Here is a 17,661-nt window from a genome sequence, read left to right as displayed (position 1 = left end):
TGGATGTGTTTGAACTCCCAAAAAAGATGTTCTATAGTTTCGATGTTTTCACCGCAGAAGTCACACAGATTTGAGTTAGATAATTTGCATTTAAAGAGATATTTATTTGTATCTATAATTCTATGGATGTATTTATATTGAAAATTTCTCAGTGTGCTTTCAATAGTTGCTTTATATGGCATGGTAAATATGTGTTTCCAATTAATTTCATGTTCTCCGAAAAGGACTTGCCATTTATTTTGGGTTTTGGAGTTTTCTGTAGGGTTTTTAATTTGTAGTGTGTAAAATATTTTATTCGGTTTGTTTTTTCTTCCAAGTATGTTTTCTACGAATGTTGTTTGAGTACATGATGTATTATTTGTATTGATTTCAGATTTTATATGTATGGGTATGCTTTTGATTAGTGTGTAGTACTTCAGAAAATTATTTGAAGGTATTCCGTATATGTAGCATATATCATCAAAAGAGTAGAAATCCTTAATTCTGTAGTCATATAATTGGTCGACATATTTAATGCTTCGTTCAAACCAATCTTTATAGAAAAACGTCTTATTGTTTAAAGTTATGTCTTTATTGTTCCATAAAATAATTTTACTGCTGGTTTGGGTTTCTAGGTTATGAGTGACATCACTCCATGCTAATAGAACATCAGACAGAAATATGTTTTCGTCACATCTTACAACCTTGGCCAATCTTGATAACAGCAGCCCATTTAGCACAGGGAAATCAACAACTGGCTACTTGAGCCAAGAATTATAAGAACGATTGGGTCAATATTGACCACAACTGACCATTTCGGACAATGCTGACCTCAACTGACATTTATGGATAATACTGGCTACAACTGACCATTTCGGTCAATACTAGGTCACATGCTCCCAAACCGGAACTCCTGTTTGCAGGGTTACATGCTGTCAACTTAGCACACATTGTTCAGTGCATGCTGCCTAGGATTTGTAAAATACCTTGCAAATGGTATGTTTTGATATCAAATTGATGGTATATTGTAAGAAATATTAAAAAAAAATCGATTTTTGTGCTTTACTTTTTCTGTTGATGGTTCCCGGCTTTGAAAGTAGGTCATACTATTTTAGCCCAAAATGGCCGCCTCAACAGCTGCCAAAACCGGTGTGCCTTTTCTAAGGTAAATATTTTGATTAACAACGTTTAGAATTTAATGACATGCATTTTTTCCCCAAAAGATTGTGCATTTATCTTTCCAATGATGTATGATGATATTGTGGTTATACGCTTGATCATGGTAAAAATTGATATCGAACTTCAACTATTTTATATAGAACATATAGAATGAAATTAATTGCGCATGTGTAACCTACTAACCAAAAAGTGACCATTCTGGTGGAACCTCGTCGAGTAATATAGATTTAACACTAACGTTTCAGTTATTTTACTTCAATTTTTCATTTTTTACATGACTTATAAAGGTTTGCGACATTTATCGTTAATGTTGCGACATATATCGGCAAATGAAATTTTTGCGACATGTATCGTTAAAGTTGCGACATATATCGTCAGTATGATTTGCGACATTCATCGTTCCTTGCGACATGTGTCGTCAAGGTTGCGACAAATCTCGTAGCCTGCGACATATAACGGCGATGCGACATTTAACGGCGCTACATCGTGTGCGTTTTTACTGCGCGTTAAACGATTGTTGCTTTTATGCAGCAGAACTGTTCTCTTTGTCACATAGTGCCTAAGCTATTATTTAGGATAATACTAATTTATGTTTGTTTTGCATATAGTTCAATATCGTGTCTTCATAAATAGATATGCAAACAGACATCATATGTTAACGTCAAACTAGACGAGGAGAGTTCACCAAGTTAATTGCCGATTGCTTGTTTCGCTGATTAGTCATATCTTGGGTAAGCATGCGACCCATCGTTTGTTGTATAATCTCATGCAAATGGCGGGCTAACGTCCATATACGTCCGTTGCATGCGTCATGTTACGTCGTTACCTTTAGGCAAGTGATTTATTATTAAGAAACGTTTTAAGAATATACAGATTAACCACCTATGACATGGAGGAGGGAATTGCGGCCCAAGTTTCATGAAGATCTGACTTAAACGTTGACTTTCAGAGTATATACGAGCTTTTTCTTGGATTTGATCTACTGACTTTGTATTTGACTTCACGTGACCCAGATTCAAACTTTACCGAGATATTATAGAGAAAATGTACTGAACAACTTTATGAAAATTTGACTAAAAGTGATGTCTATAGTGTTTATAAGGTGTGAGTATATCCATACAAGGGAAACTGTCTGGCAAATTGGCGGCAATGTTTTTCTACAGATTTTGATTTTTTTTTTAAACGGCCAAGATATTATTAAAGTACATTTTCTGTTAAATTCTCATAATGAATAGGCAAAAAGTGTCTTCTAAGCAGTTGTCAAGGTTTCCGAATAGTTTTATTACGCAAAATTCCCTGCCATATGGCGGCCATATTTTTCAATACACCAAAACCATTTGCAAACTCGTCTGATATACAAATGGAACACATGTTTTGACCAAGCTTCATAGATATTCGACTAACATATATCCTATTAAGAGTTAACGAACTTTTTATTTCAATTTGACACAGTAATCGAGTGTTTGACCTCAAGAATATAAGTTTCTGACTTGGCCGAAATATAATTAGATGTTCAGATCACGTTTCGTGAAGATTTGACAACAACATGGACAGAGTTAACAAGGCAAAGTTCAGGACGAACGACTGACTAAATGCGATCAAAATAAACCCATGAAGAGCACGTTGTACCCAGGCGAGCTAAATAACAAGAACAAAACAGTTAAATCATTACCAATGCATTCTTCACAAATGAATTAAACAGGATTAGAAAGGATGTGATTCTTATTTATATATTTTCAAAAGCATGTAAACAATCTTGGCCCAACTTTCGGTAAATGTGCATATACTGTTTCTTTATTTCCATGACGTAATTTAATGTATACAGTGGTTTTTCCTCAAGTTTGTGTGATTGTTTTAAAATAAGTACAAATAGAAATGATGGTGTACAAATAATAGAGACTACGAAGTGCCTGATAAATGTGAGACTGCGAAAGTTTGCGTTTCGCGATAACGTGTCCGCCTCGCCAAGATTCTGGTTAAGGTTTTTCTAAGTTTCGCTTAATAAACTTTTATGTCGTCAGTTCAGTAACGGAATCATTCGTAAATGTTTGCAAACAGTTGTTAGAACGACATAATTTGCTGCGAACTAAAATGTGGTTAGTGTCTTAAACTTTTGGCAATGTTCGTTAACGGGTCACGAGTTCGCGCTATTGAACGACACTGTTATATTTGCCAATAACAGGAATACACTAATTCTCTTTCAAAACTAAAATTGCGAACGCGTATAATGTGGCCAAATTATAAAGTATTATAATACGAATGTGTAATTTGAAACTGCGGCAATGTTTTTATCGAAAGCGACTCAAATATGGCTGAAACTTATACTTTATTTCACCAATTTTCATTCATTAAAGATTTGTATTCTATGGGGCTTCCATCTTCGAACGTTCCCGGCGATGTTGTCGTTCGACACGTCTAAAAGGTAACACATGCACAAACCGGCAGAGATAGGAAAAAAGCTGTTAGTTTGATAGTAAACACCCATGGTTTGGTGGAGACGCATGGCATAAATAAAAGGAAGTTTACATATTATTATGTATTTGTAGCAAATTAAATGTATGTATGTAAGCAATATGAAACAATAATGTTTAGCACAACGTTGTTTGAGTGTTGCACAGCCTCAAATATTTTGCATTCCTTATTCATGCTCAAAATGGCAGCCTCCGTATCTGCCAGCATTTTTTTTCTCTAAGGTAATATGTATTAATTACAACATCGAATAATTTCCTGAATTATCGCAATGGTGATGCCTTTTAATTTCTATGAACTTGCAAATTGTGTATTACCATTCGATTGACAACGACTTGACTATCATCAGTTGCTGAAAAGTGTAAACATTGGTATATTATTAAAGGTTTGTGAAAACATTTCTTCACTGACACAAGCCTAACTAAGAAGTGTTGTGACGTAGTGTATATGGTGTTCGCCTTGCTACCGGGAGGTCACGTGTTTGATCCCCACTGTGGGTGCGTTCTTTAGATTTCCTCCCATAGACACCAAGTACTGGTTCTAGTCCCGGGAAACGAATTCGAGAGCGTTTCAAATAAGAAGTAATACTTTAAATACAATCGAACTAAAGTTAATAGGTTTAAACTAAAACTAACACTTTAATACACGAGCCATACTATGCAGAGTAATACATTCTTTGAATTGATTTTGGACAGCGATTCATTCGCAAACGATTATCACATGAAGTGCCTTTGAATGATATCATTGTTTTGATAAAGCAGTGGTCTTTTTTAACAACTGAACAATGCTATAGGTTAGCGTTGTGTTGGATTTTTTTAAATCAAACATCAAGCATATGTATTTAATTTTATTTCATTACACAAATGATAATAAGATTTTTTTTAAATTAGATGTATTGAATATAAAACAACACTAAGTGGAATTGAACACGATTTACCACATTTCGTCATCCCGTATGTCATTTGATATCACAAACATTTGTTTTTATAACAATAACGAACATAATATTAATAATATCCACATTTCATAAATGCCCTTCTCAACCAAGCATACTTCAGATCAATAAAATAAAAAAAATGAAGCTTATATTTAATGAAACTATATGCAATTATATGACAAATAATAACATTATACAATAAAATATTTTCCTATTTATTAATGTTATAATTTATTTTAAAAAATACAATATGTTTTAATTACACAATTACAGACTTAAAAGCCATTAAACAAATTACATATTTTACAAAATGCCATGTGCATTAAAAATAATTTTAATGAATTGCAATTAAATATGATAAAACCATTATTGTTTTTACGTTTCATACATGCATATATATTTAATTATTATATTTGAGTCGCGCTCTGTGAAAATGGTATTTAATGCATGCGCGTAAAGTGTCGTCTAAGATTAGCACGTGCAGTCCGCACTGGCTAATCAGGAGCGACACTTTCCGTCTCAACTAAATCTTTGCTATGAAGAGACTATCTTTAAACGAAAATTATCATAAAAGCGATAGTGTCGTCCTTGATTAGCCTGTGCGGACTGCACATTGGACGACACTTTACGCGCATGCATTAAACACCTTTTTCACAGAGCACGGCTCATTTATTTTCTAAACCAATTAATCGTTTCGTGTTGCAACGCTTTATAATTAAAGTTTTTAAATCGTCAAAAGATGCATATAATGGATATTTTAGAGCATGGTAAATGTTCAGTATAACTGTTTCCTCATAAATATCATAACTACAACGAAAATTTGCAAATCTGAAACATTTTTTTAATTGTGTCAATTTACCAAAAGTGACTCACTGAAGTAAGGATTGAACAATAATTTCGTAAATCAATAAAAACAGAAACGATAAATGAAAGTGATTTTATTGTCACGAAACGAAAGAAAATGGATGTGTAAAATATAAAAGAGTTAAATTAGTTAACTGATCAGTAAATATTTACAAACTTGAAGACGCTTTCAACAATACTTTTTCAATAACTTATTACAACTTTGTATTGGAGTTCGATTCTCCAGTTTGTTCGTCATTTTCCTCGGTCGCATCCTTGTTGGCACAACAAGGGCAACATGAGACGATCTTTTGCATTAATCTGTCCATAGGTTTGAGAGACCTGAGTGGCTCGGGCAAAAAGTACCAGTTCCGAAACACCATTGGCAGCGCCTTTGGCGCTTTGTTCTGTAAGACGTTTATGACGGCGATTGCTATGACAAGCAGGGTTATCGGCCCAAGAACTGCTACCATCGCAATCCAGTTAACCACCGAAAGCGCAAACACGGCTGCTGGGAATAGGAAGAACACCAGAATGAGATACACGATAGCAAACCATCGGTATTTTGCGGTCTGATTACCCAGGAACTTTGCCAATCTTATTGGGAAACGGAGTTGAGGGATGGGGTAAAAAAGAACTATGCCAGTAATGTTGAAAAACAAATGGCATAATGCAATCTGCAAAGCAAGTCTGATGTCGCTTGAGCTTTGAGCAAATGCCGCCAAAATTGACGTTGTTGTTGTGCCGATGTTCGACCCAAGTGTAAGCGGATACATTCGGTCAAGTTCGATGACGCCGATTCCAACCAATGGCGTTAGCGCGGATGTAAACACGGAACTTGATTGGACGAGAATAGTGAGACCGGTACCAATCAAAATCGCCAGGTATCCCGTAAAGTAACCCATAAACCCTGGAAAGTCGGCGTTGACGAATTTCTTGATGATTAGGCTGACTTTTCCCTGAAGAAGTGAGTTCAGGGTCTTGACAATCAGCACGAGGCACGTACAAAGAAGAACTAGTGAGATAACGAGGAGGATTGCCCCAATTTCTCCATCACTGAGAGTGTTAGCGGCACCTTCAAACAAGTATTTACCTGGAACAGAGAGTTGGATACTTAATGCTCACTCTTAACAATATATGTTAACAGATATGTTGTGAAGCATTCATATCTGATATACGTTATTGAAATTTTACAACTGACGCGGACACCATAATGTATTTGTATCGCAAACTATATTAAATTGAGAGTCTTAATTTAAATATCTGATTGTTTACTACCAATTCATAATACAAATATCACTGCAGTGCTTCTTACATTTCTCTTGGCAAATGGATTCTTTGGTAACGTATGTGCGGTTTTCAGGCGTTGACGTATTAACGTAAGTTACGTCGACGATTCCCTTCTTGCAGCAATGTTTGATCATGCTTTTGTTCATAGCATCTATGTCGCCATTGGCGACGCCTTCAATCACCTTGCTGTCTACCTTTAGGGGGAATTAATATTAACGATGATGGAAATCTTTTTCTAAAATGTAACCTTTGCACATCTTTGCTCCAGTTTTGTAAATACATTTATGGCTGCAGAGCTACTGTTAGCATACATTAATGTAAAGCTTTATTTACATTAAGCGAAACATCCGCAGCAAACAAGTTTTACAACCAAAATCACTTGGAAATGCTTAGCACTTGTGATTGTATTCATATGCATCTTATCATTACCCTCGGTTATTCGACGAAAAGCTATGACCGAGAATAGTTTATACACAATTCCGTTTATGTTTAATAGTTCTCTACGTACTTGAATAATCAGTTTCGTAAATGGATTTGTCAGCACTTTAAGAAACTCCCTGTCCGCACCCTCGTTTGTCGTCAGTGTCATGGAATCAACAATGTTTTCGGTCAAGTGGAACAGGTAGCCTGAAATAAATGACGCCATTACAGAGATCATGTCATTTATAAGTGCTACAAAGGGCATATCAGGAATTCGATTCCCGTATGAGATTTTACTTTTTCTGACTTTTCTGACTTTTCTTAAATAAGTTAATTTCATTCACGTAATGCCTGTATTTGAATAAAGTGCCTTACAGAATAAAATGTATATTGCAATACGAATCCGTGTTTTCCTTTCTACGGTCTCTTTAACTCATTTATGCCTAGTGGACTCTCCCATCCTTCTAAATTGGATCAATTTATTTCCAAAATTAGGGATGTCTAGTATATTTATTTCTATATTAGAATATTTCTGACAGAAATTCCTTGAAGCAAAAAGCGCAGACCCAGATGAGACGCCGCATCATGCGGCGCCTCATCTGGGTCTACGCTGTTTGCCAAGGCATTTTTTCTAGACGCTAGGCATAAATGGGTTAATGTATTCTCACTTGTTTACGTTACTGTTAAAAGACAAAAAATTGAACGTGTCGTTTTCCGCATGGACAATAAAAAACATACACACAAAAAGAGACACTTATTTTCAATATAAGAATTGTATGTGTTTACCCTTTCCAAGTATAATGCAATTTGATAACTAACAATGTTCTCCTAATATAGCTCACAAAAGCCTGCGTATCCGCGCAATCATGTAGGGAGCTACCGTGCCCGCTATAAAGTCACCCAAGGTTTCGTTGTCACATTAGCCGACATTATAGCTACTGACTTGACTACGTGATTGCGTAGAATCCGCTAGAGCTATGTTGACCGCATTTTGAATAGGACACAGTTCTTTCATTTACGTGATAAAGAAATTATGCAAAAACAAGAGAAAATTGTCATACGTTTAAAGTAAACAGCAAAAAAGCCATTAAAATTAAAAAAGGGTCATCCGATATTTTTTGAGGGGTGGGGGGGGGGGGGGGGGCGATGGAGAGCGGTAAATTTCGACTTACCAGAAAATGCTTCTACGGGTAGTAGAACCAAAACTGTGATCCAGTTGAACATATCGTGGACAGTGGCGCCCGCGAATGCGCGCCGAAAGTCTCCTTTGTTTGACATCTGGGCTAGTGAGACGAGCGTGTTAGTTATGGACGTTCCTATGTTTGCACCCATTATCATCGGTATAGCGTTACGGATTGGAACAACTAGAGAAAAAATAATGTGGTAACAGTTGTTTCCCTTGTTCTATTTTCATTCATTGATAGTAAAACACGTAATTCGTAGTTTTATTGTATATTTAATTTAAGTTACTTATAAAATCATATTTTTGTATAAAAAGTTCTTTTGAAAGCACAAGTCGTGTTATGATTTGTCTAATTCGTACGCTAGATAATATGTGTATTGAAACCTTAATTATAAAATATCAACACGTCACAAATATGACAATCTCATTTGGTAAATACACAAGCATTTACGACAGTACATATTGTTTTCATTTAAAATTTAAAATAAATCGAAGATTAATTCATCGACATACTTTTTGATGCCACCATGCTGACGACGATGGAAGTCGAGGTTGACGATGATTGGAGGAGAACGGTTGCTAAGATACCGATCATGAGGCCCGCAACGGGGTTCGACAGAACATCGCTTTGTTTGAAAATATCTCCGGCAGCTTTGCCTATGATTTACACAACATTAACATCAACCATGGTATAAATGACATCGACTTCGCATTACCCCCAGAAATGTGTTACAGTTCATTTGTTTCACTCCTCTGGAAATTTGCATTCGTAAAGTAATGAGTTGTTATCCGAATAGAATCACAAGCGGACATACGACGACTATGATCACACACACCAGTGGCACTCTCGCGTGGTTGCGAGTTACATACAACTTAAATAAGCATGTAAAACAGTCATCCGAACCAGTCGATTTCATTGATGTCGAGCTGTTTACTACATATAAAACGACATACTTTCATTACTATTATTCTCAGCTTAGAATATATTTTAAGAACATGTTTGTTATGAAGGCCTCTGTCAAATATGGTGAGTTTTGTTTTGGTGTCAACACGTGTCGCTTTTCAAATAATCTCTGTGCGTTGTCGCGTTTTATAATGGAATAAACGTAGTTCTATTTTCATATTGCGCCAACATGTTCATTTGACGCTTCCACTAAACATTTTACTAAAATCACCATATTGTATATTGGTTGAACGAAACTATGTTCATATACTCACTCTATACACTGGATTAAATTAGTACACTAACTTTTTAATCTGAAATGTATAAGCTATACCAACACACACTGTGTTTCCTCCAAAGGCTGACAAAACAATTAAGCATTGAGTTATTTTCTGTACACGGACGAGCAAAATTGATTTGATCGGGTGTACTCAAATAAGTAAATAGACCAAGTGCACATGCACTTGTTTGTACCTCCGATGAGTTTGAACGCGTTGCCAAGGAAATCCAGGGAGCAGATGAAAAGGTAGAGAAGACCGACGAGGACGACGAGCTTGCCGAAGTAGTCCCACGTGACCCGCTTGAACTTTCCGCACGCAGAGAGTTCTAAAAGTAGATGGAACGTCAGTCAATCAAAACGCTGACAACATAAACAATACTGTTGATTATCAAATTCCCCATATGTGTACTAGTAAAGTCATTAAGCGTTTGCAAAAATTGCCTTTTTTATATGTAAACATGTATATTGTAAGCATATATATTCAATAATGATTTATGTATGAATTTTCGGTACAAACAGTATATATTTGTAAGAATCTGGTAAGTGCATATATTATCGACAAGGCCACACCAAAATGAAGCTATGGAATGTATTTATTTATTTTTGGAAATTCAAAAAAGGTCTCCTCCCTCACGGATAAAAAATCTATGGAAATAATATAACAAGCGAAGCGATTTATTTACTTTAGGCATGTTCACTGATGAAGATTGTAAATGAGTTTTATATATGTGCTACGTATCCATAATCGATGAGATGATTTATCATGTACATAAATACATAAATGAGCGATTGAAACTTTTCTTCTGAAGATAAACACTATGCAAACAAGCGATGTGTTTGTGAAACAATAGGTCCCCATATATTTGACCTTTGACCTTGAAGGATGATCTTGACCTTGACCTTTCACCACTCAAAATGTGCAGCTCCATGAGATACACATGCATGCCATATATCAAGTTGCTATCTTCAATATTGCAAAAGTGTACATTAAATGAGCGAGTTTGACCCATATATTTGATCTTTGACCTTGAAGGATGAACTTGACCTTGACCTTTTACCGCTCAAAATGTACAGCTCTATGAGATACACATGCATGCCAAATATAATGTTGATATCATCAATATTGCAAAAGTTATGGTAACTGTTGAAGTTTGCACAAACAAACAAACAAACAAAGCAGCAAACCAACAGAAAGGACAAAAACAATATGTCCCCCACCACTATAGATTACATGTAGGTAATAATTGCGAATATTAGTGCTGTTAGCGCTTGAGGTATGGTTATATGGTTATTGCATACTTAATTTACTTACAATATAGCACGCCCATTTGTTTGTGCTCATTATAGGAGACTTAAAAGGCGTGGGGACGGTATAATATGGTCTGGTTTTACCTTCGATGCCTAACAAATGCTATATTAGTAACCAGAGTTTTCAACTAAAATGTTTTTAACTCTATTTAAATCTATTTTTTTAAGCCATCAATCATAGTCCTATTACATTGCCGAAAATTAAGGCGATTGCAATACAACTGTGCCATGTAGACGTAGCTAAGGTGTTACTCTATCAATAAGCAATAACAACTTTTGGCCTAATTATTTAAAATCATAATCTGGAGCATGTGAACACCAATCGTTTGCAAATTTGTTTACTCCATCGAGAAGTCGCGACTCCTAAAAATCATTTAAAAAATGTCTTTATAACGGAAGTACTTGCAAGTAAAAACATCTAATTTCTATTTTAAAGCAATATCCGCGATGATGAGTAATGAGATGAAATTTGGAAAGACGTCGTTTGATTGGCTGTAAATATCGCATTATCCAATGAGACGTCACATTCTGTTTTCGACATCCGGTTCACCAAAAGAATGCTCTTTTAATGGAGGGTAAAATATGTACTGTTAGATCGAGCACCTGCTGTAAAGTTGATCTACATACATATCATTGTGTACACACCTGTCTTACTGACCTGTGTACTAACGCGAAAGGAATTGTGGGTAGCACTTCTTTTACGAATGAAAAGTGAAAGCGAAAGTAGATCAGGTAATCGTGCTTCTGATTATCGCTATCCGTCTCAATAGAGATGCAAAATCACATTTAAACATAATTAAATAACATTTCTTTAAACAACATTCCGTTTTTAACATCAAATAAAAAACGACTTTTCTTTCATTATTAACATTTTCATTCCTACGCAGAACTACTTTGGCGGAAGCATAATTCCCCAAACCAGGGGAATGTGATGCGTCTTAGTATAGAGGTGACAATAACGTAGTGACGTCACCATCTATGTATAGAATGACATACATATTGGTCGGAAAGCTCAGTTGTTAGATCGCTGGCCTAAAAATCAGAGGATCTTGGGTTCAATCCCCTACCCAGCCCGTTGAGGTTTCTGGTAATTACATCTTTTCCACGGCCATTCTTCCCAAACACTTACTTTAGTAGGGAATTTGTCGGTTGCTGGCACAAATATTTGCTCTTATTAATGATAACCCGGATATATTCAACTAGTAAACTGACTGAAAAACCCAACAATAAACACAAAACAACACACATTTGTCCGAGGTTACCACCACTTTTCAAAACATATAACATTTGGACTACATGACGAATTTGGAAAATGACCACTTATTTTCATCCAGAACAACTGTGAAGACTGAAGGATTAACCACATAAGAAACAAAGTGAAAATTACTTTTGCAACCAGCATAAAACCAGAACAGCCTGCGATTAACTCGCAGTCTGTTCATGTTTGATGCTGTTAGCTGCTTTTCAGTATCTAAAGGTTGGAAATGATGTCTTAAAAACTTGAATCTAGTAAGAAAGGTCTTTAATAAAAATGTGACTTTTTAAGGAGCAACAAATGCGTCAAAATACGTATCGAAGTGGTGAAGGATGCTACCGTTTCAAAATTGATTTTCTCATGAACAACAAAATCCCATACTTGAAAGACCCATTTACCAGGTTCTGAAACGTTTGGTCTTGCTTTACTGGTTGATGATATTTGAGTATCGATGCTATAAAACGGAGTGAATAGTTTTACATGAAAAAGAGGACATATATAAGAGAAAAAAAGTAAAAAGTACAATATTATTTTATTGTTCCGTATAAAATAAACCACTCTCTTTAAAAATGTTAGAATTGAAAAATATATAATTTTTCGATTGCTCAATTAATTTTTAAAACAATTCCGATACATAGAAGACTTTACGTGTATGTGGAAAAACACGAGAGCTCGCAGTTCCAATGCCGAAGTGAACTAAGATATCAGTTAAGGGACTCGCTGCAAACATGTAGTTATGTTTAGGCAGATTTTTTAATACTATTTTATCGGATTTTTTCTTAATTTTTCTTACTTTAAAAATCTTTTTTGTGTGTGTAAATTTCAGTCCTTTTTGCAGTTGTCTTTATCAAAATCAACATAACACAGTACGGCCCGGTATTTTTTCATGTGCGAATAGTTCTGTCAGTGAAATAAGAATTCAGAACATTTCAAGCCCCCCCCCCAAAAAAAAATAAATAATATATATATATATCAACATAGCACCATTTAAGATCAAGTTCTATGCACTCCACTGACCGTTCCAGGGAGTGACTTCGATGTAGATGTTAGAGATTTTCCAAGGGTCTTCTTCCGTTTCCTTCAGTCCTTCAATCTCCACCTTTGCCTCATTTTGTTTTTCAGCGTCCATTTCCAGTTGTTTCTCTGTCATAGCCTGTGCAAATGCGACATATGAAATGTTTGAAAAACCTGTTAGTGTTTTGGGATTGTTTGAAATACTCATAATATTAAATAACCTTAAAAATCTTTCCAGTGTTATGTTCAATTTTATAATCCCTTATTTTGTCTTCAACTGTGCACATGTTTTTGTTTTGTTTTAAAAGACCCTACATTAAGCATTTGATACATATTTGAAATTCGCCATTCCATTTCACGGTCTATAAAAATGGATACATTTGGGACCTTATAAAGGTACTTTAAGAGCCTATAATCTAGTGTACTATTCGATAAAGAAAACGAAAATATTATTTCAGATGTTTTAACGATTTATATATTGGCCGTGCTCTGTGAAAAAGGGGGTGTAGTACATATGCTTAAAGTTTCGTCCCAGATTAGCCAGTGCAGTCCGCACAGGCTAATAAGCGACGACACTTTCCGCTTTAATGATATTATTCGTTACATAAACATACAATTCACAGCAAACTTCTCACAGTGGTTATCTCCCCTATCACTATCAACAGCAGCCACCATGCAGAAAAGCAGTAGGTAACATCCCCGAACTGAACTTGTACATATTATGCATAGAAAACATTGTATGTACATGAATTTTTCTACAGTTTATAATAATGATAATATTAATAATAATAATAATAATATAATTAAAAAAATAATAATACATTTTATTATTCGACTTAAATATAATATTCTAAATTCTCTTGATATTAAATGTAACACTATAGTTGCTAATCATATAGGAACTATAACTTTTACCATACTTAATACTATGAACAAATTCATCGTATCGCATGATCGCTGAAGTATAAATCAATATCTAATGATGCACTTACTTGCATATTGCTAAACCAACTTTCCAATTACAAAAATGGGCTATTTGTCATGAATGTTTTGATGGTTAGCATGTAAAGAAATGAAATCAACGGATGTCAATTTAATTTGCCTGACACGATAAAGGTACGCAATTTATATATATTTGAATAAAAACATGTGGTTATTTGATATGGACTTGTTGACGAGCATAAGTTCATTGTACTGGGGAGGGCAATAAGATTTTTTTAAACTGTTTGAAGTTGTCTGAGTGGCAAATAGAATTCAACTATTATTATTGGAACATGGAATACTTTGAGGTTTGTTATTGTCGCTAAACTTTGTAAAATAATGTTTGCAACTCAAACAATCGAGCACATGAACTTATTGTCTGTAAATATTATATAGAGACATACGTAAATACAGCTGTAAATGTCCTTTCCCCTTATATCATTTCCGCGAGATTTACACAATTTAGATTAGATAAACAACGTTCCGTGTTGCGCAAACACTTGCAAGAGTTTTAAATAAACAGGTGTGGTGTCAATTAAGAGTATAGGAGGGTCATTAACATGGCACTTGAAATGCATATGATTGATGTCCCTGGTCAGGATTGTGTTGTGGTACTGAGGTCAAAGTTCAATATACTTTTGTCAAAATGAATTAATATGCGTCTATTGAAATCCTTGATCTATTTGTTGTATTACATCAATATGTCAATTAATAAATATTGCATAGATGATTGTGCACGAAATACCGGTAAATAGGTAGAATTCAATTATTATTAAATAATTGAACTTTTGTCATGGATAATGCATTCTGGTATTGGATTGTTCCATATCAACAAATTCCTGAGTTCAATTAAGGTTCCATCCTTGTCACTATGCGTCGTTGGAGAATGTTAAGAAATTTATTTCAAATCTGCTTTAATCTGTTTAACAATTATTGCAAACACGTACAATACAAAAGGTATTTCAGCAAAAATTTAAAAAGTTTTGAACTAGGTAATGTTGTCATTATTCATGCTTAGAAATTAACAGTTCTTATCAATTAACATCCGGTTTGTTCTTCTGATAATCAGATATGATTATCAGCTTAAAGGTCGGTTTTACTTACCTAGTAAATGTAATATCTTCACACCAAATTTATGTCAAAATAAGGAACATATATCGTTTTTCTCTACTAGCATGCCTCTGCTAAGAAGGCACCCTAGCTATCCTGGTTTGTTCATATATTTCCTTAGTAACATTGCTCTGCTAAAAAGGCTTCCTAATTAAACTGATTTGTTCATATATTACCTTAGACACATGCCTCTGCTAAGAAGGTACCAAAGCTACCCTGATTTGTTAATGTATTTCCTAAGTAACATGCCTTTGCTTAGATGGCATTCTAGCTACCCTGATTTGTCTATATATTTCATTAGTAACATGCCTCTGCTAAGAAGGAACACTAGCTACCCTGATTTGTTCATACATTTCCTTAGAGACATGTCTCTTCTAAGAAGACACCCTAGCTACCCCGATATGTTCATATATTTTTCTTAGTAGCATGCCTCTGCTGAGAAGGCAACCTAGCTACCCTGTTTTGTTCATATATTTCCTTAGTAACATGACTCTGCTAAAAAAGCACCCTAGCTACCTTGATTTGTTAATATATATCTTTAGTTACATACCTCTGCTAAGAAGGCATCATAGCTACCCTGATTTGTTAAGTATTTCCTTAGTAGCGTGCCTCTGCTAAGACGGCACCCTAGCTACCCTGATATGATCATATATTTCCTTAGTAAAATGTATCTTCTAAGGATTCCTACCTACTCTGATTTGTTCATATATTTCCTTAGTAACATGTCTCTGCTAAGTTTTCCTAGCTACTCTGATTTGTTCATACATTTCCTTCGTAACATGCCTCTGCTAAGATGGCACCATATCTCCCTGATGTGTTCATGTATTTTCTTAGTAACATGCCTTTGCTTAGATGGAACCCTAGCCAACCTGATTTGTTTATATATTTCCTGCTTAACATGCCTCTGCTAAGAAGGCTTCCTAGCTAAACTGATTTGTTCATATATTTCCTTAGACACATGCCTCTGCCAAGAAGGCACCCTCGCTACCTTGATTTGTTTATGTATTACCATAGTAACATTTGCTTAGATGGCATCATAGCTACCCGGATTTGTAAATATATTTCGTTAGTAACATGACTTTGCTTAAATGGTACCCTAGCTACCCTGATTTGTTTATATTTTCTAAGTAAAATGCCTCCTAAGAAGGAACCATAGCTACCCTGATTTGTTCATACATTTCCTTCGAAACATGTCTCTGCTAAGAAGACACCCTAGCTACCCTCATTTGTTAATACATTTCCTTAGTAACATGCATTTGCTAAAAAAGCACCCTAGCTACCATGATTTGTTAATATATTTCCTTAGTAACATGCCACTGCTTAGAAGGAACCCTAGCTACCCTGATTTGTTCATACATTTTCTTAGTAAAATGCTTCTGCTAAGAACCTAGCTATTCTGATTTGTTAATATATTTTCTTAATAAAATGCCTCTGCTAAGAAGGCACCCTAGCTTCCCCGATTTGTTTATTTTCTTAGAAAAAAGGCCTGTGCCGAGAAGGCACCCTAGCTATCCTGATTTGTTAATATATTTTCTTAGTAAAATGCCTCTGCAAAGTAGGCAACCTTGCTACCCTGATTTGTTAATATATTTTCTTAGTAAACTGCCTCTGCAAAGTAGGCAACCTTGCTACCCTGATTTGTTAATATATTTTCTTAGAAAAATGGCTCTGCAAAGAAGGCACCCTAGCTATCCTGTTTTTTGTTAATTTATTTTCTTAGTAAAATGCCTCTGCAAAGAAGGCAACCTAGCTACCCTGATTTGTTAATATATTATCTTAGTAAAATGCCTCTGTAAAAGAAGGCATCCTAGCTACCCTGATTTGTTAATATATTTTCTTAGTACAATTCCTTTGCAAAGAAGGCACCCTAGCTACCCTGATTTGTTAATATATTTTCTTAGAAAAATGCCTCTGCAAAGAAGGCACCCTAGCTAACCTGATTTGTTCATATATTTCCTTAGTAAAATGCTTCTGCTTAGAAGGCACCCTAGCTACTAACCTTGATTTGTTCATATATTTCCTTAGTTACATACCACTGCTAATAAGGCATCCTAGCTACCTTATATATTCATATATTTCCTATCCATCTGTTCTGTCATTATTATTACATGAACAATTAAAAATTTGAAGTACTTTTAATATAAATCATGAAAAATACTATTAGAAACTAATAAACACTTGCTGTTTTAAAGTGATTTTTTTTTACATGTTTTTGGCATTTACACAGGAAGTTTTTTTCCCAAAAAAAATATATCAAATCAACGTGTTTTTAACAAAAGAAAACACACAATCTACTCAATAGAATTTTCTAAATAAAGATAAATAACCAAAGTTTTATCAGAAATATGTCATTATTTCCACACAAAGGGGGATTTAGGAATTGATGAAATAATAGGAAAGAAGGCTATTATGAAACTGATAATTTATGATGATCTTCATGAACGTAACAAAAGCTGGTTTTGTTCAAACC

The 17,661-nt window shown here is 34.9% G+C and overlaps 1 protein-coding gene and 1 long non-coding RNA gene across 3 annotated transcripts in view; one reads left to right on the top strand and one right to left on the bottom strand.

The window, feature by feature from the left end:
• The window catches only part of LOC127871383 (uncharacterized), a 34,817-nt gene extending 33,801 nt beyond the window's left edge, over nt 1–1,016 (top strand). For both annotated transcript variants that reach the window (XR_008045310.1, XR_008045311.1), the window contains exon 4: nt 615–1,016. This is a non-coding gene — a long non-coding RNA (uncharacterized LOC127871383). The remainder of the gene's footprint in view (nt 1–614) is intronic.
• A 4,363-nt stretch (nt 1,017–5,379) lies between these two features.
• LOC127871361 (sodium-dependent phosphate transport protein 2B-like) overlaps nt 5,380–17,661 on the bottom strand; it is a 32,369-nt gene continuing 20,087 nt past the window's right edge. The window contains exon 9 of the mRNA XM_052414176.1: nt 5,380–6,500. Within this exon, the coding sequence (XP_052270136.1) occupies nt 5,623–6,500 (878 nt within the window). The 3' untranslated portion in view covers nt 5,380–5,622. The remainder of the gene's footprint in view (nt 6,501–17,661) is intronic.

Source organism: Dreissena polymorpha, chromosome 3 (genome assembly GCF_020536995.1).
Source record: "Dreissena polymorpha isolate Duluth1 chromosome 3, UMN_Dpol_1.0, whole genome shotgun sequence".
In the NCBI taxonomy this organism is placed as follows: Eukaryota; Metazoa; Mollusca; class Bivalvia; order Myida; family Dreissenidae; genus Dreissena; species Dreissena polymorpha.
This window is presented reverse-complemented; position numbering and strand designations above follow the sequence as displayed.